General features: G+C 38.6%; 1 protein-coding gene across 13 annotated transcripts in view; it reads left to right on the top strand.

Annotated features, from left to right (window-relative positions):
- Positions 1–18,623, top strand: part of LOC142155213 (protein prune homolog 2) — a 132,032-nt gene extending 113,409 nt beyond the window's left edge. For 2 of the 13 annotated variants that reach the window (XM_075211006.1, XM_075211018.1), the window contains 5 exons: positions 391–489; positions 7,081–7,116; positions 8,676–8,711; positions 12,906–12,953; positions 15,348–18,623. In XM_075211006.1, coding sequence (XP_075067107.1) covers positions 391–489; positions 7,081–7,116; positions 8,676–8,711; positions 12,906–12,953; positions 15,348–15,378 — 250 coding nt within the window. In that variant the 3' untranslated portion in view covers positions 15,379–18,623. Of the gene's footprint in view, positions 1–390; positions 490–7,080; positions 7,117–8,675; positions 8,712–10,208; positions 10,243–12,905; positions 12,954–15,347 lie in introns of all 13 variants that reach the window. The other 11 variants (XR_012691717.1, XM_075211007.1, XM_075211008.1 and 8 more) reach the window with 11 other exon arrangements.
- Positions 18,624–27,709: the final 9,086 nt, after the last annotated feature.

The raw sequence follows: 27,709 nt of genomic DNA, 5'->3' as shown, positions 1-27,709 counted from the left end.
CATCAGTTAGATATGACCTTGAGCAGGTGCAAACCTGAAGTCTGAACAACGTACTTCTGCGTGGGCCAGAGTTTGAGTCACACATGTCTGCAGGGCCTTTACTGTGCAGTGCCCTTGTGCATCCGCCTCTTCCATCTCTGAAATCATAAGCTGTCATAAGTGTCCTTTGCGCTCGAAGAGGAATTGGAAGCTGCTGTGTTCTCTAGTGTATTGTCCGGTTCCGGGCATGCGAAGAGTCATTGTGCACATTATACACAACGTATCGCCATTTACGCTCCTTAATGAATCAGGCCAATTAACTTATCAGGTAGCAATATAGGTGCAAAAAAATATTTTAATTGAATATGGTTCTATGTATTTTAAAACTTTTTTTTTCTCTTTTTTTTTCAGCTCCAAGTTCAGCAGCAAGATAAAGTATGTGTCTAGTTTAGCTGAGCTCAGAGAGTTGATTCCAATGGAGTATGTGCAGATTCCAGAAAGTATTGTCAAGTAAGTCCTACCAGAACCCCTATCCAGTAAACCTACTTTATCAACCTATTATATGTTGTTTTTCAAATAAATCTCAATTCATCTTATTTGCAGCATTATGTATTTCATCATAAAGTGAAAGAGCCATAACCATTTGCTCACACAAATAAGATAGTTAATAAGATTTCAGGTTTAAAATTCTCAAAATTATTGTTAGCTCTTGTTATTAGTGTAAATCTGAATGTACCTAGCACAATAAAAATGAGATATTGGTTCATATTTTGATCAACACACTTAAGTTCGCAACCCATTGTCAAGGGTCCTCATGAACACTGACTGGTAAGCCAATCACTGACAACACAAACATCTTTTTTGTATTTATGTAGTGCAGCTGGTACCCTAAAAAAATACTGGTGTGGCTGAATGCTGGCTATTTCCTACTTTGCTCAGCAATATAACATAACATTAGCTGCGATCTAGCCAACCTATAAAGTGTTATTTCTGTGTAGTTTTAAAAAAACACTTTTTATCCCATTTTTGACTCCTTAGCAATCATTTTAGCTGCACTTCAATGAGATTTAGAGTAGGTACTCCAGAAAAGAGTTGCTACTCCAGATAAATGTAAATACTCCAAATAAATGACCCTTAATGTTGTGTTGTTAGTTAAAATATTTTGATTAAAATATAAACCAAGGGGTGTATGGCTTGGAATTATACTTTAGAATATGAAGTAGGAGAGCTCCCTCCAGTCTTATTTAGGTGACTTGGAGAACCACCACCGCAATCATTTTAGGGTGTGGAATTTTGTCCCTATTATAGTTCCTACTATATGTCCTGCACTCAGGTGGAGCCACTTATCGATGGGGATTCCCATTCCAGCTAATAGTAGGATGCAATGGAAAAGCATTACCCTGATGTGTCTCTCTTTTTGGGAAACTCTTGCAGTGGGAAAAGTGTCAGCCAGCTGGATTGCACTGCCAGACAACAAAACATATAATACTGAATAATAAGATTGAAGGAGTGTTATTGACCTAATGATGCATATAACCACTTTCCAAGATCCATCTGATTCAGCATTCTTCTTGCTTCATCATAACCACTTCTGTGCATTTACTCTAATTCTCGGTAACTTCACTTCTGTTTAAATAAAGAATTCAAATGGTATGAACCAATACCTCATATATTTATTGTTCTATATATATATATATATATATATATATATATATATATATATGTATATACACACACACACACACACACACACACAGATTTACAGTGTTAAGGACAAGTCCTGACAGCAATCATGCCCTTTTATGTATCCATATAGTGCATTTAAATTATGGTGTAGCTGGTATCCTTAGAAATATTGGTGTGGTCAATTCTTGGTACAAAGGTACCTGGTACTACTTTTAATACGCATTTCTCAGAAAGATGCATTAGACTGATGAATAATACCATTAACATGTCCAACCTGTTAAAAAATACACAAGGTTAAATAAATTTCCACTAAATGCTTCACATCCTTAGCCAGTATTTATCTAACTACCTACTTCCCACTAATAGAACATATTCATTAAGTTGAATATACTGTATGTGTGATTCTTTTTAAGGTGGTTTCAAGTAGGGCATTTGCTTTAAAAGTATACACTTACTGAACATAAGTAAAAATGCACAGATTCTCGAGCTAAAATAAACATCCCATTCAGTACACAGTAACAAGTACCAATTGTCATAATTACTTAACAGCCAGTGTACATCACGGCATTTTGCACCAATAGGTAACACTAAATAACCATTTTATTATTTACTATGATTTAGTTACTAAACAGATTTATTAACATTATACTAAGTATTACATATCTTATCTAAAAAATAATTTCATACATTGAATATTTATCATCAACACTACTTGAACCAAATTGAAACCCAAAGGCATATTTAATATAGACATGAGTGTGCTCAGCATCACTGTGCAAGTTCTTCTTTGCATAGTTTTTCAGCTGCACACTTACTCCAGAACATATGTGTGCCAGTTTGTGAAATGTAGCTCTTGACTTTATTAAGCGCAGTCCTTCTTTAGACACATAGGAGCATTATAGCTAAATGTAGATTTCTTTAGAATAAGACTTTTTATTTGTAAGACCACCTAAAAAGAAAAGGTAACAGAAATGTCTGGAGAAAAATTAAAAAAGGGAAATATCATTAAATAAGTATTTATCCCCCTTGGTCAATACTTAGTTGAGCCATCTCTCTGGATAAGTGTATATTAAATTTCAACACTGAGATGAAAAAATATTTACCCATCTCTCCCTGGGGGGGGCAGAAATGTTGAGGGCAAAATGTATGATTACTATATACATTTAATAATTTCTGTTCTTTAAATTTGATGCAATGAAATGTCAAAATTGTGTTCTGGGGTGAATACATTTTCAAGACACTTTATGTAGTTCAAATAATCTGTCTGACAGTTTCTGTACAAAGAGATAAGAGATACTGTCGCACTAAATCATATGTTTAGAAGCTTACTACCCATTAAGTTCTATATATCAAAATTGTATCGATATGGGGTGCTACCTTAACTTATATTACACTGAAAGTTTAAGAGAAAGAAAATAAGTTATTTGGTAGGTGCACTGAGGCTTCTAATTGATATTAAATAAAATGTAACTTTTATTAAGTATTGATTAAAATAAGCGAAATATAATAAAATATACTAAAAACAAATGCTGTCTGCATATATATCCTTCATAATATGTGGACTTATGTATAGGTAGATTACTAGTATTACCACTAGCTATAACTGTGTATTGCTGGGTAATGCTATGTGTTAAAAAACACAGTGAAACCTCCCCACATTAAGCAAATTCCACAATTGGATTAGCTATAGATTTACCAGAGTATCACTGTGATGAGACATTATCTAATTAGCCCATATATTAGAGCTGTAGTGTCTCCTAGCAAAAACGGGTGTGGGGAGGTTTCACTGTGTTTTTTAATAGCAATACACTCCCCGTTTTTAGTTATTTTTTAAAACTAAAAATAAAATAAACAATAATTCCTGACATATGGGCAAAAGAAAAGCAGCCGTCTATTTTCAATACACTGGTTTGCTTTATTTGAAACTTAGTTACTTAACAAGCTTGACAAGGCTTTATTTCAGAGGTAATCATATTTCATTCTCACGCTCTACATAAGCACAAGGACAGTGCATACAGGTATGAGATAATTTATTTTCTCATAATTAGTTCCTTTGTTCTCCAGCTGTAACTTAAGCTATGTTTAAACCCAACACACAACTTGGGTGTAGGTGTGGGGGAGGTGAAAGCTACCTCTCCTTGTCAGTGTCGGACTGGGGCATGAGGGGCCCATCGGGGAAACCAATGACTGAGGCCCACCTAATACCATGTAGCTCTGCAAAGGGGGTGTTGGGGAGCCTGGTGAACTTAAGACATTTATTATAATTTTAGACAAATTATAGACTAATACACAGGCAAAACTGTGTGCACTACTGTTAGGTGCATACAGCTTTGCCTTCACAAGTTGTAGTGTGAAGCGGGACATACCACCCAATTGTCCTTGTAGTTGGACCAAATCCTGACTAAGCGTGACAGTCACCCAAATTCAGGACTGCCCCACCAGATTCAGGACAGTTGGCAGACTAATCTGCTCTCTCCTACCTGTCTTGTCACTTTCATCACCTGTGGCTGCTGGTGTCTTTAGATCAGTTGCTCCTTGGAGGCCCTATTGGGGGAAAAAATGGGCATGAAATTTAGAAAACTCCCACCATCCCCGCCATTAAATCAACAGCACCCACATTTAATAATTAGGCCTCTCTCCAGCCCCCCTCCTCCACACACTCAGCCCCACATTCAATTAAAGACCTAAACCACCCCAGCATTTAATTAAAGGTCACATCACCCCATCTTAATTTAATAGGCCCCACCAATAAATTAAATTGCCCCACTATCACCCCACAAATAAAATAGCATCCATTAAATAGTTAGCCCCCACCTAAACTCCACCATTAAATTAATAGCCTACCTTCCACCCATGTACTATTAAGACAACCACCCCCCCATTCCCTCACATATTGTAGCAGCCCCCTTCCCTATAGTGTTCTTTGTACAGCCCCCCCCGCCCTATAGTTTAGCATAGGCGGCCCCCCTCACTATAGTTTAGCATAGGCGGCCCCCCTCACTATAGTTTAGCATAGGCGGCCCCCCTCACTATAGTTTAGCATAGGCTGCTCCCCTCACTAAAGTTTAGTATAGCCCCCCCCCCCTGCACCGCACCTGCTATGAAGCATCAGGGCCCACCGGGGGATACCCCGGCTCCCCGACGCTGCTTATATTGTTTTTTCACACAGATTTTTTTACACTGTTCAATTTTGGGTTGTCATGCATTTCCCCATAGTTATGTGAAAACAGACCACACCTTCTTGAAAAGGCATCCATTTGAATCAACAGTCCTTACGACAATCTGTGGCCAATCCATATGCTATGATTTCATGATACAGTGAACACGTACAATGTAAAGTAGGCAAAAGTCTCTTAAAAACTCAATTGGAAACAAGGCTCATAGGCAATTTACTGATCATTCTATAGTAAAGAACAAATGTTCTCTTGTATCTAATGCTACTTGTGGTAGAACATACTGGCCTGTCATAATATGTACCACTAAATTACTATATTTTAACTGGGATCACCAGAACTCTAATTATGCTTCTGGTGTCAACAGTGTTACTAGTCAGCCTATCAATTCACTAGGAACAAGTGATATCGTAGTCATGTGGCACAGAGTGTTATCTTTACAATATGACACAGGAGAACATTTGGCCGCTGATTGAGCAGACCTCTATTTGTTTCCAAAATTGATCCATTCAGTGAGAGAGCTTGCTAGCAAATACCAGTACGATGGCAAACAAGTATGATCCATATATAGTAATATACATATGTAAGTAGAGTCACAAAATGATATCACAGCATTTTTTTTTTTTATAAAAACAGATTCAGATAAGAAAATCAGCTAGAAAAACATCTTGCAAAATACAAAGCCTTTGAACTAGTGTTCTTTTTATAAAGCCTTACACAAGCAAATAACCTGTCATTAAATAAAATATGTGTTTATAAATTTCTGAGAAGCAGTCTTTACTTGATGCAATGTACAATATGGCATCAGCAATACGAGAAGGTAGAGTCACTCCCAACATTATAAATCATAATAAGCTGCAACATGTTCTATCATTCTATGCACAGCTCTTGATATTTATACTATTTCTACATTAGGAAATTCAATGAAAAAATCAAGTACCGTATTTGCCGGCGTATAAGACGACTTTTTTGACCTGAAAAACATGCCTCCAAGTGGGGGGGGTCGTCTTATACGCCAGGTGCCAAACTCAGGGGTCTCAGGGGTGCCGCGGGCCAGCCATAAAAAAACCCAAACAGAAACACTTACCAATCCGCGCGGCGCCGGGACCCAGCATCCTCCTCTCTCACGCAGCCTGTCATATATCAGTGACAGTCTGTGTGAGAGAGGAGGATGCTGGGTCCCGGCGCCGCGCGGATTGGTAAGTGTTTCTGGGTTTTTTTTTATGGCTGGGGCGCGGCAGAGGGGGCAAAGTGAGAGAGGGAGAGAGGGACAGATGAGAGTGACAGGAGGGGGACAGAGAAGAGTGACAGCAGAAGAAGGTAAGTGTTATTAGTATGTGTTATGTTATGTTTGTTTTATGTTATGTCATGTCAATGCAGAGTGTGTGATCAGCATATATGAGTGTGTGTGTGATCAGCATATATGAGTGTGTGTGTGTGTGTGGGGGGGCCAGTGACTTAATGCAGTGTGTGTGGGGGCCAGTGACTTCATGCAGTGTGTGTGTGGGGGCCAGTGACTTCATGCAGTGTGTGTGGGGGCCAGTGACTTAATGCAGTGTGTGTGTGGGGGCCAGTGACTTCATGCAGTGTGTGTGGGGGCCAGTGATTTAATACAGTGTGTGTGTGTGGAAGGTGTGCGGAAGAGGGGTAGTCTTATACGGCAGTATATAACAAACTCTATAATTTTGAGTGGAAATGTTGGGGGTCGTCTTATACGCCGGCAAATACGGTAGTTATTTGATAGCAAAATGGGTACAGAGGAAGTCAATTAAGAAGTATTACTGAAACAGGATATTCCATAACTAAAATGTTATCAGTAGTTTTATTGCTATAACCTGATAGAGATAAGATAAAGAATTTCCTAAGAAAGAACACATCATTCACTACTTTAACTATTTCCATCACACATGCCTGTTGTATTCTATTACTTACCCAAACGCATTACATTTTAGGCCTACATGAATGAATTCTGCAGTATGTAAATATATGTGATATATTTGCCAGCTTCCATTGAGGAACTTTTAGAATACATTGTCTGTAGGGATCAATGATTTGCTCTCGTTAATGACAGTTCAGCTCTAAACACAATAATTGTATTGTTGCCATACTCTGAAATAAACAAATGGATAGACGTGTGCATAGGCAGCTGCAAACCAACTCAATTTCACTAGATAAATGTATTTCCCTAGTTCCTAGCTTCTTTCCCTGATATCCCCCCACTCAACCACTTTTCTCTTGGAAGGTATGAAGAAACAAGATGTTTTCCAAGGAACATGAGGTAAAGTTTAGCAGCCCATATACCTTACACTAACTGCTCACAAATGCAGATTATTTTTGTCCTCTGCAGCTACAATGCCTAGCTATACCTGCATGTTATGTAAGGCATTTATAATTCAAGGTATTGATACTAAGCTTAGCTTTCAAAAATAATAGCTAAAACACTTTAAATAAAATAGAACTGACTTTCTCTGTTTGGCTGCAGCTTGCTTTAATCTTGTGGGATAACAGGATATGTTGCTTCCTATGCAGTTAGCATGTTTCCCAATTTCCTGCTGCTCTTTGCTTGATCCCTTCAGCTTAATCGGGATTGGGACTGAAAGTCTTATTGCATTTGAAATGCTGCACACTAAGGAAAATAAATAATTAATAGGTTCTGAATGACAGAACCAACCACTGAGCAGAACTAAATAGCTTTATAATGTCACAAAGGCTTTAACCATAGCATACTTATTGAGATTTACAAAAGAGTTCCTATAGTGTATCCTTATGAACACATGTGTGTATACATTAGAAAAATAATCACAGCTTTGTTAAAAATGTTTTTGGCGTAGGTGCTATGCGCAAAATTTTGCGAGTGTCTGGTCTGAGAGAGAAACTGAGTATTTCTTACTTTCACATTGGCCAAACTTCTATCATTGATTTTTTTTTCTAGATAATACATACTGCTCATTGGACCCTCAATTATGCGTTAAATAATCCATGACAGCAATGTATACACCATGCTACCATGTGAGTGTTCTTACAATAGGTGCAGTATGTCTCAAATGGAGAAGAAATAGCTTTTCAGCTACTCCTTCTCATTTCCGTGCCTTTGTAAATGACCCCCATAACTATATTTTAATTTATATCGCGCAAGTCATACTATGCAGTGTTGTACATAAGATATGTAATCATTTGCATCAGTACCTGCCCCAATTGAGCTTAAAGTGTGCATTCCCTACTGCACATAAATACTAGGATCCATGTCAATTTCAAAAGCAACCAGTATGTTTTTACTACTACTTTGTTACTGTATGATACATTGTACTTATCCACAGTTGTTTTTAGTACACAGAGAGCATTCACATAGCAAGTAGAAATATTTGTGTTTGATTCCTCAATCAGGACAATCCTGTCTGGGGAAGTATTCCTTTGAAAAATATTATACCCATGTCCAAAAGCTTCTGGCCACAGACTGCACAGGACAAAGCAAACTGTAACTTCTCGTACAGGAGAATCCTACAGATTCCAGGAAAGAGAGAGATACAATTCACTTTGTAGACAGTGTCATTTCAGTATGTGTATGTAACTAGGAGAACAAAGATAGTAGATGAGTAGGTTAGTGGGGAATTGAGAAGAGTTGACAATGAGTGTGGAAACTGAACTAGTAACAATGCCCAGATACTGTATCTTCATTGCCTACTGCACAATATAATGTGAATTGTAAATGAATACAGCACCTTTTTAAAAATGTGTAAGACTGCTCCAAATTGTCTTGGCTTTGTTTGGCTTTGCTTATGTTATGCTTGCTTCTTTCCCTTTTTTTTTTGTTACCTCAATAAATTATTACTAATGCAGACTGGACGAAGAACTGAAAGAAAATGAATCGGCCAAGTAAGAAACCAATTGTCTACCAGCCATTGTACAATATATGTGTGTTTTCTCGTGAGGTTACACAGCTTATGAAATACTTTGAAGGTCATTCACGGACCACAAAGGATGTAGTACATTCCTATTTGCACAGAATTGCCCGAGTTTCGTATAACAAGGAGCAGGCCCATAGCGCAGCTTCATTCAGGTTTTTCTAACTGCACCCATAAGCATTCAGGGTGATCTTTTGTGAGTGACTGGAAATGTGTATTGGGGAAACAATAAAAAAAAATTCACTTTAAGTCCATCCTAATACCACTCTACAACTACCCATTTGATCATTTAAAAAATGCAGAAGTTACATCAGAACTGTCTTTATTAATGGGTTTTAATGTGTTTGTTACTAAATGTACCTTGATATGCACTTTCCGCCTAGAAGGTGAAAGTATAGGCTCTTTTTAAAGGAAATAAATGCTTTGTGTCCCCTTACCCTTTAAACTTGGAATGTCACCTACTAAATGTCCCTTCACAACCCATTGAAGCTCATTTAAATAATAAATGCACAAAACCTAATTTTTTTGCATGTAGGTGCATAACTTGGCATTCATGCTTCTTGTCCACCCAGCTCTCCCCATTAGAAGGTTCAACATTTTACACACCTCTTATAGCCACAATAATTGCTTAAATCAGCCACATTTGGACAAAAACAAGCACAACCTGTATTTGCATTATTGGAGATTTATTTTTACACTTTCATAAATGATCCTTAGTATGTCCTTGCAAAGCTATTTCATCCTTGTATACAGTTATACTGTATGTAAGATATAGTAACATGAAATCACAGCAATGTATTGGGTTGAAAATAAAATAGTATTTTATGGACACTGAAAATAAACTGTAAGACATTTTCCTGGTCCTATTGAATTAAGGAGTAAGTCTGGCTAAAAACTATCAGCTAAACCTAGCAATTGATGAATAGTTATTATAATATATAACATATATATATATATATATATATATATATATATATATATATATATATATATATAATATTATAATATATTTTTCTGTGTCTTCACCTACTGATCAGCTACAAATGTGCAGATTTGCACATTGCTCTATTTTAAACAAATCTAGATGATAATCACTATAAAAACAGTTGCTCGGAATGATTTTGTGTTGATGTTCCTGCTTAACATGTCCTCTCCTCCTAATGCCTCATGCCTGTCTCAGTCGTCCCTCCTTGATATTATGTTTTCAGCTCAATCCTCCACTACCTCATGCTGTTATTGCTTAACTCATGACAATCTATAGAGGTGTTATTATGCTTAATTGTATTAATGCAACGGATATTATCTGTACCTGTCATTATATTTATTGTATCTGTAAGGTGGTTGTCCGGCGCTATGGATTCTGTGGCGTCTTTAAATAAATAATGTTGATTTCATGCTTCACTCTCATCCCCATCAGTCACAGAATGCTAAATGAATCTTAAACTTTATTTTATTCTTCCCCAAAAAGCCTTTGTATTTAGAAATATATGTTGAAGAAAAAGGTAAAACTAACTTTATTTACAATTGCACGAGAGACCCTGTTTGGCTTTCATAAAGGCCTTAATGCCGGTACCTAACCGCTTAACCATCATTACTAATTCATTTGGCATATGTTACTGAAATTTCTAACACATACTGTCCAATAACGTTCCCTCTCTAGCTGATGACTAGTGCCTTGGGTGTATTGTGGTGTTATATCCTCCACCCTGTTACTGCTTGTTCCAAGTCATTCACTTTGTCAATGCAAAGCATAGGCTGGTTCCAGACATTGTACACATGGTCTGCATTGCATTATTTTTCCAGGATTACTTCATGTGTGTTAAAAAGACGACTAGATCTTCAAAGATGCTCATGTTACTTCATTTTTATTCTGTAAAGCATTCAATGCAGTGTGGATGTAATCTACAGTGCTCTGTCTCTTGATAACACCACGCTTGCTTGACCCCACATCTATTCTCCACACAATAGGGCATTAAAATATTTGTTTGAGCATATGCCACGATAGCATCAGTTTTGCCTTTAAAGCTGGCGTTTTATAGAAGGAGCACTGTATTAATTACCAATTGGCCAAGCTCCCAAACAGTCACAATTACAGGGATCTCTCCAGACTGAGAAACGTGGCAGCTGTAGAACTTGAAAATATTAAAATACTAACATGAATAGTTTAGTTTCTTAGGGTTGTTCTTACCATGAAATAAAGTGAGCACTTCACATCTGGTGGCAGGACCTAGGTGGTAGCAGGGGAGTCTGGAGTATGCCCATAATGATACTCTTATCTCAGGCTGCAAGCTTTGGAGGGCAGCTATTTAAAAATGCTAATTTTCCTGATGCTAAAGTCTAAAAGTGGTATTTACCCTGTGGGTAGATTTAATGAAGCTCAAAAATTACAATATTTGTTTTTAATTTGCACACAACTGAAGTACAAATATATATGGGAGATTTGCACAAAGCGTGAATGGAACAGCATGTCAGATGCTTCATCCGGCAGCTGATTGGCTAGACAACCCCTGACATTTAACCATCTTCAGGCTTCTCCACCACCACCCTCTTTATACATCCTTAACTGGGAGTCACTGTCACTCCTCAGACCCTGACAGCAAGAAGCGCGCAGTGGTCAGTGAGCAACCTGATCATTGTTAAGTAATTCCTGTCAGTGTATGAAAAGTGGGCTGTATACGGTGGTGTATACGCCACTTCTACTGCCTTCATTGTAAAACTATAAAATTCCATTGACTTACCTTCCCATTACATTTTTCATACTGCCACTTTGAAATTTCCACTTCAACCACTGATCATGATCATATATTACTAATGGATATTGCTCACCATTTTGCCATACACGCATTGCCACATTAGCAGTATTGTACTACCAATGTATTGAATAGTGGATGGTTTCTACTATGCTTAATGTATTAAACATTTAGTAAAATATTTGTCCTTTTAAACTTTTGTGCAGTAAGCTAGTTTCTTTACTCTCGTGATCAATATTATATGACATTGGGGGAAAAAACGTGTTATTTGCTCAAACAATTCAATAAGCTCTTCACTCTTTTTAGTTTAACATACATTAAAAGGATCTAAATTTAAAACAATAAAAATATTGTATTTCTTGTGTGTAAATTAACAGCATAATCAATAATTTCATAAGCACAACACAGATGAGACAGTGGTGTCATGTTGCATGCAAAGAAGACAAACTAATCTAATATTCCAAGGCAAGCCCTGAAATCCTGCCTATTACTAATGAAAGCATGGTTTATTTGAAATTCATTCAGGTGCACATTTTATACCATGTATATAAACATGATCCTAGTGGAATTGCTATTTCCTATGTGTTCAATTTTATATTGGCATAGCTATTAATCAGAAGTAATGTCCACCTTTGACTCTGTTTTACCCAAATGTCACTTAATTGTCCGAGAAAAGGCCTCTCTGCAAATACAAACTCCCAACATTTTTCATTCGTTAGACTGTCTTGCATAAACGGCTGTTGTGGGATCTGTGGTCAGAGGGCATGGTAATCATAAGTACTTCTTGCATATATCCACCTCTTCCATGGAAGGTTTTAAAACCACTTACACTGGCAGCTGCAGATAAAAAGCAAGGAACTGTATCTGCAATATTGACCCTGGGTCTATTAAGTCTAATTCAGTGGAGGCAAGGTGGATGTATACTTTAAATCATACTTGCCAACTCTCCCGCATTGTCCGGGAGACTCCCGCATTTTGCGAGAGTCTCCTGGACGAGTGTGGCAATCTCCCTGATAGGAAGGGGGAAAAATTTAGTTTAAACGCCGCGATTCACCCGGAATCGCGGCGTTTAGCCCCGCCCCCACTGTAAAATGACGCGATTTGCGTCATTCCGTCACGGGGGCGGGGCCAAAATGACGCGATTTCGCAGCCCCGCCCCCTGCACGCCCACGTCCCAGCCGGCATCTCCCGGAAGAAAAAAAAAAAATGTTGGCAAGTATGCTTTAAATACAGTAACTGACTGTTATGCCTTCACAACCAATTATCCAGGACAATGGTTCATAATGTTGTCAGACAAACAAAGTAATGTTTAACAGCCGCTCCCTCATTACAAAACATGCATGTGTTTGCATATAAACCCTATTTCCTGAATAACGCTGAACACATGTTTTGCCACTTGTGTCTATTGCAACCAGAGCTGGCTGTTTGCCCATGGAGCCGGAAATGACTTCTCTGGATCAGCAGTAAGTTTTCTGTTTAGTTACTGTCATGCATAATCCCAGCAACACTACGAGTAGTGAACACTCCAAACCCCTATTTAAAATTAGTTATTACATATTTATGTAGAAGATTGCAGCTTAAATACTAAGTCCCAGCAAACCACTACAAATTATGAAAAAAATTAATTAATATTTAATTTCAAATTAAAATCTATCAAATTAAAGTTAAACTCCCCATATTCATTTTGCTTCCCACCCAATTTTTTTTTTTACATCCACAATAAATCTTGGTAGCTTAAAATTAACCCAAAGCCCCCAATTTAAACTAAACTAATACAAATTGATTAAAACTTCTCATCCACTCCTAAAGGCTCTATCATCGCAGCCCAGCGAGAATGGTTGGTCTCACTGCACAGGTGCACACTTCTCATTCAACTGCATAGTGGCAGCTCTTTCTATGTGTTTTGCAATAGCAGAGAAGAAAGGTGATACTGGGCTGGGACTGGGGCAATGCTGCAAAATTCAGGGCACACAAGCAGGGGCTGGCGGGGCAGAGAGGCATTCACCCCCAGGGCCGGGGCTACCTGCATTTTTTTCTGTTAAATTAATGTTTCTAATAGGCTGCTGTTTCAAGTCTAAAATTTGCCAGTCCATAAACAAGAGCCAACACACAACATCAAAAAAGCATGATTCTGGAACAAAGCAAAAAAAAATAAAAAAAATGCTGTATTAAGCTTACAGCACATTCTCATTTTTTTTTACTTTAGTTTTTTAGTACTGATGAGTCAAAAACTGCTGTTTATTCAGTGTAGAAGATATTGTCAGTGTGTTTTCACATTTGATTAAAACATTTTCTGTGAGTTTCTTAATGATTAAGGATGGTGTACAGTATATATATGTTTTTTTGTGCTATGAGGGTTACTTTAAATGTATTGTACATAAAGAAATACGCAAACAGGGATAGCAGAAGCACTTACGAAGTAACACATTGCAGAGTTAGTTTTTCACTAGATGGGACCCAGGATGAAGGAAGGGACCTACTGTGAATACTGGACATGAAAAGCTTTACTAACTACTGAACAATAAATTTTAGACACCATCCAATAGCATTTTACCTGCAGGGAAGTTAGCAACACCAGCTGTGTGTGTTTTAGTTATCTTTTGCATTGCAGTGAGTATGGGAGATACACTTGTTGCAGCTGACTAGACTGCAAGTAAAATATTGTTTTTCGGGGTACTTTGGGTGTTTGACTTGAGGTGATGCTGTATGTTGGCTGTATATCAAATAGAATAGGGATTAAGCTAATGTACCAAATTAAAATTATCTCCAACAACCAATGTAAAATGTAATTTGCAGTCAAAATTAGTTACTTATTAAAATGTACATATAATTAACATAACATAAAACTCACATGTCACTCTGCATCATAAAAGCAACATAGCATGAGCAGGAGCTGTTAACAGGACTGGGAGATATACTCAGAGGGAGGATTTGGAGGCAGACTCACAGACAGTATTGGGAGACATAAATACTGACAGTACTAGGGGCTTAACTCACCCCTAACTGTAGCCTGGCTTAACCAGGCCCCATATAAAAATTTGGGTGGGGAGGTGGCATTGTATATCTACTCACCACACAACAGGCCCCCACTTGGCTCTTCTAAGCATGTGTGAAATCCACCGCATGCAGAGTGGAGCCCTGTTTGAGAATTCAGGTCCACTGCAGTGTTTATCGCAGTGAAAGAGCAGGGCGCGGTCTCCAGAACGGATGAACATACATCACCACCACCTCTCTGCCACATTGGCTGCTGTGCCAGCTATAGATTCTCTTTTTGTGTAGGGAACATCTTCTGTTGCCGTAAAAGAGGCACTCAGCACGTGATTGGTCTGTTCTGCAGCTGCGTCCCTCTATCTCATCCCCCCCCTTCTGGGCACAGTGCAGTGTCCTGGTGTTCTGAGGAAACAAGTACAAAGTTCTCCTAATTTATCTCATTTACCTTTATGTTTGTAAGATAAACCATTCATCCCCATAAAATTTTCTAACCTCACGTCTAGGAAAATAATTTATGCATGGAGGTGGAAGAACAATCAAGTGTAGAGGGACTGGGAATACAAAGAACCAGGACCATGAAGCTGTCAAGAGAAAGCTTTTCCTCTAAATTCTGGCATGCCCACTTCACCCAATATCAGAATTAATTAAGGTTACTACTCAGTATACTGCAACTAATACTACTTTCTGTACATCATGCGTCATTTGTAAACTGTACTAGATCACATTGTAGTATAATTATGCTGTAAAGCTCCTAAATAAGCTAAGCACAAACCACCTTAATTATATGGCATGCAGTGCTTTGTTGTATATACTTTCTGATCCATGTAAGACAATAATATAGCTATTTATTTTCTCTTTCCTTTAAGATTTGAGAAGAAGACTGAAGATAATGTATAACACCATGGAAAACAGGAGTGAAAAATGTTATATACTATTTGTTTCATTTTGTGGATGTATAGGCTGAGCTATCTGATGTACATTATTTTTTTAAAGTGTAATTTAGCAATATAATGCTATAAGGGGATCTCTTTAATCCAAAATGGCATCAGCTAATAGAGCTAATGCTGCTTAGAGGGAAAGTGCTGTGTTTTGTAAGGATTTTCAGCTAACAAAAAAGTGTCTGATTCAAAATTTGCCATGGTGTTTTGTTTTGATTGTTGTGGGATTGCCAGATATCTATTAAGTTAAATACTACATAGTAATGCCAGTGCAAAAATAAAGGTTGCAAAATAAATAAATACATTAATGTATAGAGACTTGCACATGCTAAGAAGGTAATTGCAACATCAGTACATGCACACATGAAAAATTAAACTGGCAAATGAAAATGATGTAAATTGAAGATGCTAGACATTATGCCCCTTTATAAAACCAACCCATAGTCATTCAAAACTAACATTTTCTACCAAAGACATTTCTGATTCCTTCCGCATTTGCAATGGCAGTAACCTTCTTTCATCAGATACTGTGCAAAATGTATGTACTTATTTATTTTATAATAAATTAGTAACACTTTGGGTTATATGTAGAAACAATTCTGAAAGAGTTGCCCATAGCAACCAATCAGATTCTATCATTTTCTAGAATGTACTAGATAGATAGCTAGAATATGATTGGTGCTATGGGTAACACCTCCAATTTTCCATTTATTGCCTTTAAAACAATATATTTGTACATATTCAGAAACATGAAACGCATACAGCATGATAAAAGTTTCAGAATATACATGCATACATAATAGATGTATGGATTATTTTGTTTATACTAATTCACTCAATAATTATGGTATTCACTAACCTGCTAAGTTTACTTTCACACAGCCATGTTAATATATACCGTACTAACAAATGGTCAAATGTTACCAGCTACGCATATATAGCTAATTAAAGAATCTGTCCCTGGGAATATATATATTTTTATTTATTAAGTAATATTTTCCTATAATTGAATATAATGAATTTAAATGTGTGATTAAATTAGTAAAAACATATAGCAAAGCTGATGACAAATTCATGATTAATCAACCCTGTCATTAATTATCTCAGACAAACCCACTGCTTCCTGCTTTTCGGAGCAAGTTCCCCCACTCTGACCAGTTGTCTAAATAAAATAATTTGTCCCTATGCCAAAAAACATTTTTTATTCCAAATGAACTGCTTCTATAGAGTATGCAAATGAAATCTTGTGGAAAATACAGATCTGTAAATAAATATATAGTAACTGGACTCTTATTGAAATTACAAGATCTAATGTATTTATTATAGCTGCTTAGTTTTTTGTTTCTGCTACTTGACATTAAAATAGGACTTCATCCTGACCCTAAAGCAATACCCCTGTTGTTGGGAAACTAGACATTTAGCAGTTACTCATTCCACCAACATCTCTATAATGGTCAGTTCTCCTGACAGAGAAGGTAGGAGAATTTTAAAAACCCAAGTCTTTGATGGTCAAGTCATCTGATCAGTATGCTCAACATGAGGTGTCACAGTGCTGAAATTCAAATTTCTCTGCTTTCTCTGATAGAAGACTTGACTATTGCAGGGGCACCAGTGAGCAGAGCATCTGAACAACACAGGGGTATCCCAACCACTGGACCCTAACCTTTCCACTACCTAATGTAAATTGGAGGTGGTTATGCTTACTTTATTAGTATGGGTCAAGGCGAAGTTCTTTAATGCAACAGAAGTATACATCGAAAATTTGGGATGCTATATAAAATATGTAAATATGTTGTCTAATACTAAAGACCTTTCAAACGATTTGTATTCCACAGAACAAGCAATGTATCTGCTGTACATTGTCGTTCGTGGACATGACAGGTAGCAATATGCTTATGACGCTATTATCACATGGGAAATTGACAGCAATGCAGCTGGTGAACAGAGATGCAAACTAGTTTAAACCACCTATCAAGTTGAATTGGAGTATTTGTGAACATAATGTTAAATTAGCAATTGTTTAAATGTAATTTTTATTAAAATTAAAGTAAACTTGTAAAGTCGTATTCTTAGCTTCCAACGCAAATTGTTAAGTTAATCTTTTGTGTGTATGTGATGGGATCTGAGAGTTCCTGTTCTCAGTGTTTCCTTAACTATAATATATCTCTCTCACTGGGTGGAATTCAGTAGAATTTATTGGTGTAAAGCCTGATTATGAATATTATCGAATTTAATGAGGGTCAGAAAATGATTTAGAGAAAAAATTGAGTACATTTGATAATAACAACGAAAAAGTTAGTTGAAAGTCATGTTCTTTATAAAAACAAAACAAAAACAAAAAAACACCACTTTCTAATGGGTGTTATTGTATACAATTATTTTAGGAAAAAAATAAATACAAAAACTTTCTATAACAATGACTTCATTTTGGCATTACTCTACACCACACCCAAGTTACTCATTGGCATCCATTTAATCTTACAGGTCATTAAAGAATTGGTGCAAAAACTTCTAGAATATGAATCATGTAAAATAACATTTGTGTACTCAATCTTTCTTCCTTGTCATTGTCAGAGGCTGATTACCCAATAGGCTGAGTAGGTTGCAGCCTAGGGTGCTAGGCTAAAGGAAGGGAGGGTGTGCAAATATACCACATCCCTTTTAAAAAGCAAAATGAAGATGAGTTTCCAAAATACGGGAACATGAAAATTGTTTGGTGGCGAAGAATAGGCATGTAGGAACTTGAATTTTAAATTAAGGAGGGGTTGGTTTCTACCGAACTCTTATTAGCCTGGTGTTGGAGGTGAGGGAGCGCTACGAGCTTATTAGCCTAGGGCCTAAACCCCTTAATCAGGCCCTGGTAATTGTTACACAATAAACTTCAATAAATGTAGCAATTGATGTCAATGGAACTAGACATATACTTTCAAAATAATTATATACAATTATAAAGATTTTCCTGTGGTTTATATTCTATTTTTAGTGCGATATGAAAAATAAAAACTGTCAAGAAATTCCTGCTACCAATATACAGTATATGCAAATATCTGTAACCACTGTGCATCACATTCCATACATAAATATCATCTTAGATGTCATGTTAAGGTTATGTGTGCTTTCTTATTATTTCATTACTGCTATATTCATTGTCAAATGTTTCATTAAAGAGATGTTCTTGTTAAAAATAAACTGCTGTTAATATTGTATTTGCTATTTCTGCAATTGGTTACATTTTGTTTGTTCTATAGTACTTTTATGCCTAGTAGTAAGCTCAAGAATGTGTAATGATAATGTGCATTGCACAAGTTATGTTTAAGGTCCAAAATTGAAATATTCAGATATGAACCATGAAAATATACTGTTTATTCAGTGTTAACCTGAAATTTATTTATACATATAGAGGTGTCAAAATTGTGGCTCTCAACTCGATTTGTCCTAAAGTTCTAAAACTTTATGATGAATTTGAACTTGATCAAAGTAATGTTTGCTGTTCAAATAAAAAAACAAAACAAAATGCCAAACATACGATAAAATGTAGCAATTTAAGCTCAAACAGAGAAAAGGCAACATTTCATAGTTTATTTAAACATATTTTAACTGCAATCTGCGAACGTCTACTTCAAACTAGAACTTTGAGTTTGAACTTTGAACGCTGAATTTAATTTAACAGCTTACCGTTATAAAATACACATCATAGTTGTCGAAGCAAAAACAAATGTCGATATTTTCAAGATTTGTTTGTGACCAAAAGTTGGAGAATAACCAACAAATATGTCCCCTTGGGGTGTAGTTACTTTGGCTGCACACAAAGCAACCAGACCTATCATACAGGTCAGGTGGTTCGGACTGTAGGCAGCTATAACGGTAGATAAGCATCCTTTTAGTGTCCAACACTTTCTACTGCATATCCTGTTCTGAAATTGCCTTAGTCAAACAATTGTAGTTTATCACCAAATTACATATCCTATGTGCATTAAGTGATAAGAATAAACGATAACGTATTTTACTGTTTCTAGTATCTATAAAATGTACTGAAAAGATAACATAGTTCAAAATATATTTTAAAGGAAAATCAAAGTAATACAATACCGTGAGAACAGCCTGATATAGACTTGTCACAAAGTAATGATGAAAACAATGAGATTTTGGGTAGGGCCCATTTTAGAAAGCTAGATCATATTTCCTGAGACATTATTGTAGCTATGTTATATTTTTATCCCACATATCATTACAGTGGGCTATGTAAATAATAAGAAATGGATACATTAAGTTAATTTGTGTATATTTACAGACAATAATGATTTTCTTATATACACACACTAAATTATAAATGTGTGTATATATATATATATATATATATATATATATATATATATATATATATATATATATATATATACACATACATACATATATACACAATATACATATATATTGTGACCACGTGTGGGGAACCAGATGCCATCTCCGGGAATAGATGGCAATGTACAGCAGCAATAAGTTACTTGAATGAAGGGTTTTTGGTGTAACTGGCCTCAACCAGTTTTATTAGCACAATCACAATACACAAAACATAAAATCCTTGCCTGTGCTGACACTTACTAAACATTCTCCAACAACCTCTCTGAAGTGTGGAACCTTGTGTCCCAGACACCTACCAAACACATTAACAAAGTTGCTCACCACACCAGTGCCTCTCAGGAGACATGAGACATCCGACATCCGACATCCGACATCCGACATCCGACATCCGACATCCGACATCCGACCTCCTCCCCAGGACTGAGACAAAGATTGAGGCAGAGCTGCAGTCTTTTACAGCCATCACTCACCTGCAGGTCCTAATCAGTCTGCTTTGAGCCTGCAGACCAGAAGACCCGGACTGGGCCTTTTGCATGGATCCCACCCTGCTCTCTCCATACAAAACACCAGGGACACTTGCCAGCTTTTCCTAGGCCAAACATACTCTTTTGGAATCTCCTTCCTATATAAATCAATCTCCCTAGGTTTAAAAACATGCAAGTCAGACAGCCTGGGACATAGATACCTGCCGTTCAGACCAGCGACTGTTACAATATATAAACTACTAACATAACTCACTATTATGACACCACATGCTGGTGTCACATGCTGATGTCATAATGCGTTCAGAACTGAGTGGTTTGGCTAAGTGGTTTAGCTGGAGATGAAGCAATTCTGTTTCCAGAATGAACATAACCTAGACTCAGCTGGAGGTGTTTCAGAATCTTCCTGTCAATTGTTTCCAGAATGAATGCTCCAAAGACTTGAACCAAGGTTAAATGTATTTGGGAATGTTCCTGTTATTTGGGGCCTAAAAGCTGTCAGTGTGCAAAATTTCAATTTTTTAAGGTCTTCCAGAAGTGGTTAAACATGTTCCAGTTATTGCAACGCTAAATATCTCTTATAATCGCAAAAAAAAAAACAACTTGCTGCAGCAGCTGATCAATAGTCAGCTACCTAGACAATACTGGGCTGGAACGATAAGCGTTAACTTGCTGCTTCGCTAGGCCAGTGTCTGCCAATAAAAAAACCCTTTTGCTGATGAAGACACCCGTTCTCACTAGCAACAGGGGTTTTCGCCTTGTGCCTTAAACCCAAACCAAGCACTCAAGACTGTATGATTTCCAGAGCACCAAGAAATTAAATGAAGTAAAAATACTGAATGAGATTTGACTTGGCGCAATAAACAATACATAGAAACTTAACTTTCTTTATAGTGTCAATTAGAATAGGTTACAACAAAAGACAAAAGTCAAGCCAGAGAGAGCAAAGGAGCTCTTATATATTGTTAGGACAGAACTCCCACCTGATGTCACTGCCATCAGCCAATTGGATAGTATTATTGGTAGATTGATTGGCAATCTCCACCACCAATCCTCTTTGATCTTTAGGACTAGGTCTCACCCAATTGGATTCCCTATTGGTCAACATACAGAGGTTTGTTATTGGTCTAATTTAGAGATGAGCGCACTCGGATTTCTGAAATCCGAGCCCACCCGAACGTTGCCGATCCGAGTCGGATCCGAGACAGATCCGGGTATTGGCGCCAAATTCAAATCTGAAACTGAGGCTCTGACTCATAATCCCGTTGTCGGATCTCGCGATACTCGGATCCTATAAATTCCCCGCTAGTCGCCGCCATCTTCACTCGGGCATTGATCAGGGTAGAGGGAGGGTGTGTTAGGTGGTCCTCTGTCCTGGTAGATCTCGTGCTGTGCTGTTTAGTTCTGTGCTGTGCTGTGTTGTGTTCTGCAGTATCAGTCCAGTGGTGCTGTGTGCTGTGCTCTGTCCTTCTGAGGTCAGTGGTGCTGCTGGGTCCTGTGCTGTGTCCTGTTCAGTCCAGTGGTGCTGTGTCCTGTGCTCTGTGCTTCTAAGGGCATAGTTATTTCCCCATTATTCCCAAGTTTTTAAAAAATAAAAAAAAAGTAAAAAAAAATAAAAAATTAAAAATTAAAAAAAAAATATATAATTATAACCAAATTTGCAAAACCAATCCAGCAGTATAAGTCCATTGGTACTGCAATATTACAAAGTTCACACATTCTGCAGTATCAGTCCAGTGGTGCTGTGTCCTGTGCTCTGTCCTGCTGAGTTCCGTAGTGCTGCTGGGTCCTGTGCTGTGTCCTGTTCAGTCCAGTGGTGCTGTGTCCTGTGCTCTGTGCTTCTAAGGGCATAGTTATTTCCCCATTATTCCCAAGTTTTTAAAAAATAAAAAAAAAGTAAAAAAAAATAAAAAATTAAAAATTAAAAAAAAAATATATAATTATAACCAAATTTGCAAAACCAATCCAGCAGTATAAGTCCATTGGTACTGCAATATTACCAAGTTCACACATTCTGCAGTATCTTGTGCTACATATAATGGAGACCAAAAATTTGGAGGATAAAGTAGGGAAAGATCAAGACCCACTTCCTCCTAATGCTGAAGCTGCTGCCACTAGTCATGACATAGACGATGAAATGCCATCAACGTCGTCTTCCAAGCCCGATGCCCAATCTCGTAGTACCGGGCATGTAAAATCCAAAAAGCCCAAGTTAAGAAAAAGTAGCAAAAAGAGAAACTTAAAATCATCTGAGGAGAAACGTAAAGTTGCCAATATGCCATTTACGACACGGAGTGGCAAGGAACGGCTTAGGCCCTGGCCCGTGTTCATGACTAGTGGTTCAGCTTCACCCACGGATCTTATCCCTCCTCCTCCTCCCCCCCCTCCAAAAAATTGAAGAGAGTTATGCTGTCAGCAACAAAACAGCAAACAACTCTGCCTTCTAAAGAGAAATTATCACAAATCCTCAAGGCGAGTCCAAGGGTGTTGGTGGTTGTCAAGCCTGACCTTCCCATCACTGTACAGGAAGAGGTGGCTCGGGAGGAGCCTATTGATGATGTAGCTGGCGCTGTGGAGGAACTTGATGATGAGGATGGTGATGTGGTTATTGTAAATGAGGCACCAGGGGGGGAAACAGCTGATGTCCATGGGATGAAAAAGCCCATCGTCATGCCTGGTCAGAAGACCAAAAAATGCACCTCTTCGGTCTGGAGTTATTTTTATCCAAATCCAGACAACCAATGTATGGCCATATGTAGCTTATGTAAAGCTCAAATAAGCAGGGGTAAGGATCTTGCCCACCTAGGAACATCCTCCCTTATACATCACCTGAATAACCTTCATAGTTCAGTGGTTAGTTCAGGAACTGGGGCTAGGACCCTCATCGCTACAGGGACACCTAAATCCCGTGGTCCAGTTGGATACACACCAGCAACACCCTCCTCGTCAACTTCCTCCACAATCTCCATCAGATTCAGTCCTGCAGCCCAAGTCAGCAGCCAGACTGAGTCCTCCTCAATACGGGATTCATCCGAGGAATCCTGCAGCGCTACGCCTACTACTGCCACTGCTGCTGTTGCTGCTGTTAGTCGGTCATCTTCCCAGAGGGGAAGTCGTAAGACCGCTAAGTCTTTCACAAAACAATTGACCGTCCAACAGTCGTTTGCCATGACCACAAAATACGATAGTAGTCACCCTATTGCAAAGCGTATAACTGCGGCTGTAACTGCAATGTTGGTGTTAGACGTGCGCCCGGTGTCCGCCATCAGTGGAGTGGGATTTAGAGGGTTGATGGAGGTATTGTGTCCCCGGTACCAAATCCCGTCGAGATTCCACTTCACTAGGCAGGCGATACCAAAAATGTACAGAGAAGTACGATCAAGTGTCCTCAGTGCTCTAAAAAATGCGGTTGTACCCACTGTCCACTTAACCACGGACAAGTGGTTCTGGGCAAACGAAGGACTATATGACTGTGACAGCCCACTGGGTAGATGCATCCCCTTCCGCAGCAACAGCAACAGCTGCATCAGTAGCAGCAACTACAAAATGGCTGCTCGTGCAAAGGCAGGCAACATTGTGTATTACAGGCTTTAATAAGAGGCACAACGCTGACAACATATTAGAGAAAATGAGGGAAATTATCTCCCAGTGGCTTACCCCACTTAGACTCTCATGGGGATTTGTGGTGTCAGACAATGCCAGTAACATTGTGCGGGCATTAAATATGGGCAATTTCCAGCACGTCCCATGTTTTGCCCACACCATTAATTTGGTGGTGCAGCATTACCTCAAGAGTGACAGGGGTGTGCAGGAGATGCTTGCGGTGGCGCGCAAAATTGCTGGACACTTTCGGCATTCAGCCAGTGCCTACCGCAGACTAGAGGCACATCAAAAAAGCATGAACCTGCCCTGCCATCACCTCAAACAAGAGGTTGTGACGCGCTGGAACTCCACCCTCTATATGCTGCAGAGGATGGAGGAGCAGCAAAAGGCCATTCAGGCCTACACAGCCACCTACGACATAGGCAAAGGAGTGGGGATGCGCCTCAGTCAAGCGCAGTGGAGACTGATTTCCGTGTTGTGCAAGGTTCTGCAGCCATTTGAACTTGCCACACGAGAAGTCAGTTCCGACACTGCCAGCTTGAGTCAGGTCATTCCCCTGATCAGGCTGTTGCAGAAGCAGCTGGAGAAAGTGAGGGAGGAGCTGGTAAGCCATTGCGATTACACCAAGCATGTAGCTCTTGTGGATGTAGCCCTTCGTACGCTTTGCCAGGATCCGAGGGTGGTCACTCTTTTAAAGTCAGAGGAATACATTCTGGCCACCGTGCTCGATCCTCGGTTTAAAGCGTATGTTGTGTCTCTGTTTCCGGCGGACACAAGTCTACAGCGGTGCAAAGACCTGCTGGTCAGGAGATTGTCCTCTGAAGAGGACCGTGACATGCCAACAGCTCCACCCTCATTTTCTTCCACATCTATGGCTGCGAGGAAAAAGCTCAGTTTTCCCAAAAGAGGCACTGGCGGGGATGCTGATAACATCTGGTCCGGACTGAAGGACCTGCCAACCATTGCAGACATGTCTACTCTCGCTGCATTGGATGCTGTCACAATAGAAAAAATTGTGGATGATTACTTTGCTGACACCATCCAAGTAGACATGTCAGACAGTCCATATTGTTACTGGCAGGAAAAAAAGGCAGTTTGGAAGCCCCTGTACAAACTGGCTCTATTTTACCTGAGTTGTCCCCCCTCCAGTGTGTACTCGGAAAAAGTTTTTAGTGCAGCGGGGAACCTGGTCAGTGAGCGGCGAAGGAGGTTGCTTCCTCATAACGTTGAAAAAATGATGTTTATAAAAATGAATAATCAATTCCTCAATGAAGTACAGCACTGCCCTCCAGATACTACAGAGGGACCTGTGGTTGTGGAGTCCAGCGGGGACGAATTGATAATGTGTGATGAGGAGGAAGTACACACTGTAGGGGGAGAGGAATCAGAGGTTGAGGATGAGGACGACATCTTGCCTCAGTAGAGCCTGTTTAGTCTGTACAGGGAGAGATGAATAGCTTTTTTGGTGTGGGGGCCCAAACAAACCAATCATTTCAGCCAAAGTTGTTTGGTAGGCCCTGTCGCTGAAATGATTGGTTTGTTAAAGTGTGCATGTCCTATTTCAACAACATAAGGGTGGGTGTGAGGGCCCAAGGACAATTCCATCTTGGAACTTTTTTTTTTGCATTATATGACCAATCAACAGTCATTTGCCATGTTCAAAAAGTAAAACCAAATTTAAACAAATTCAAGAAATTAAACCAAAAGTAAAATGCCCTGTCATAATTTAAAACAAGAGGTATTGACGTGCTCTAAAACTACTTTATTGTTGTTTATATTTTATAAACACTACACTTGAAAGCTTGAGTCTTTCAATAAAAAAGTAACTGTCCATTGCACGAATATTTGCAACAGGGACAATTTTAGGGTTAAGAAAGTCAACTAATAACACTTCGACGCTGTCTGTCTTTATAAACACTACACTTGGAAGTTGGAGGAGGTATTGTGGCCCCGGCACCAAATTTACTACCGGGGCCACTCCACTGTGCAGTCCATATTTAGGTGTATCAGATATTAAACAACGGTGACAGTTGATGCCCAATTTTTTAATTATATTGTGGCCTCGGTACCAAATTGTGTACCGGGGCCACCACACTACGCAGTCCATACCCTTTTTTGGTGGAATTCTGACCCGTGGAGGGTTTTTTAATTATATTGTGGCCTCGGTACCAAATTGTGTACCGGGGCCACCACACTACGCAGTCAAGATAGATAGATGCGTATCATAGATAAAGTACATTCAGTGGTGTGGGGCAAATTGAAAAATATTCAAAATGCACTGACATTATCAAAAACAAGAGGTTGTCACACGCTAAAACTCCAACATGTATATGATGGAGAGGATGGAGGAGCAGCCGTATGTGCAGTGTAATGCAGACCTGTTGAAGGTTTTTTATATATTTTATTGTGGTGCCCAGTGCCCACTCCTCTACGCAGTCCAGATACATTTATTGGTGCGAATCATAAAAGTTCAGGGTTTTTAATATATATTGTGATGACCCACTCCTCTACGCAGTCCAGGTACATTTATTGGTGCGAATCATACAAGTTGATGGTTTTCTTATTATATATATTGTGGTGACCCACTCCTCTACGCAGTCCAGATACATTTATTGGTGCGAATCATACAAGTTCAGGGTTTTTAATATATATTGTGGTGACCCACTCCTCTACGCAGTCCAGGTACATTTATTGGTGCGAATCATACAAGTTCAGGGTTTTTAATATATATTGTGGTGACCCACTCCTCTACGCAGTCCAGGTACATTTATTGGTGCGAATCATACAAGTTGATGGTTTTCTTATTATATATATTGTGGTGACCCACTCCTCTACGCAGTCCAGATACATTTATTGGTGCGAATCATACAAGTTCAGGGTTTTTAATATATATTGTGGTGACCCACTCCTCTACGCAGTCCAGGTACATTTATTGGTGCGAATCATACAAGTTCAGGGTTTCTAATATATATTGTGGTGACCCACTCCTCTACGCAGTCCAGGTACATTTATTGGTGCGAATCATACAAGTTGATGGTTTTCTTATTATATATATTGTGGTGACCCACTCCTCTACGCAGTCCAGATACATTTATTGGTGCGAATCATAAAAGTTCAGGGTTTTTAATATATATTGTGGTGACCCACTCCTCTACGCAGTCCAGGTACATTTATTGGTGCGAATCATACAAGTTGATGGTTTTCTTATTATATATATTGTGGTGACCCACTCCTCTACGCAGTCCAGATACATTTATTGGTGCGAATCATAAAAGTTCAGGGTTTTTAATATATATTGTGGTGACCCACTCCTCTACGCAGTCCAGGTACATTTATTGGTGCGAATCATACAAGTTCAGGGTTTTTAATATATATTGTGGTGACCCACTCCTCTACGCAGTCCAGATACATTTATTGGTGCGAATCATACAAGTTCAGGGTTTTTAATATATATTGTGGTGACCCACTCCTCTACGCAGTCCAGGTACATTCATTGGTGCGAATCATACAAGTTGATGGTTTTCTTATTATATATATTGTGGTGACCCACTCCTCTACGCAGTCCAGGTACATTTATTGGTGCGAATCATACAAGTTGATGGTTTTCTTATTATATATATTGTGGTGACCCACTCCTCTACGCAGTCCAGATACATTTATTGGTGCGAATCATAAAAGTTCAGGGTTTTTAATATATATTGTGGTGACCCACTCCTCTACGCAGTCCAGGTACATTTATTGGTGCGAATCATACAAGTTGATGGTTTTCTTATTATATATATTGTGGTGACCCACTCCTCTACGCAGTCCAGATACATTTATTGGTGCGAATCATAAAAGTTC

Source organism: Mixophyes fleayi, chromosome 1, assembly GCF_038048845.1.
Source record: "Mixophyes fleayi isolate aMixFle1 chromosome 1, aMixFle1.hap1, whole genome shotgun sequence".
Classification (NCBI taxonomy): domain Eukaryota; kingdom Metazoa; phylum Chordata; class Amphibia; order Anura; family Limnodynastidae; genus Mixophyes; species Mixophyes fleayi.
The sequence above is the reverse complement of the archived record's forward strand: the minus strand, read 5'-3'. Positions and strand labels throughout refer to the sequence as shown.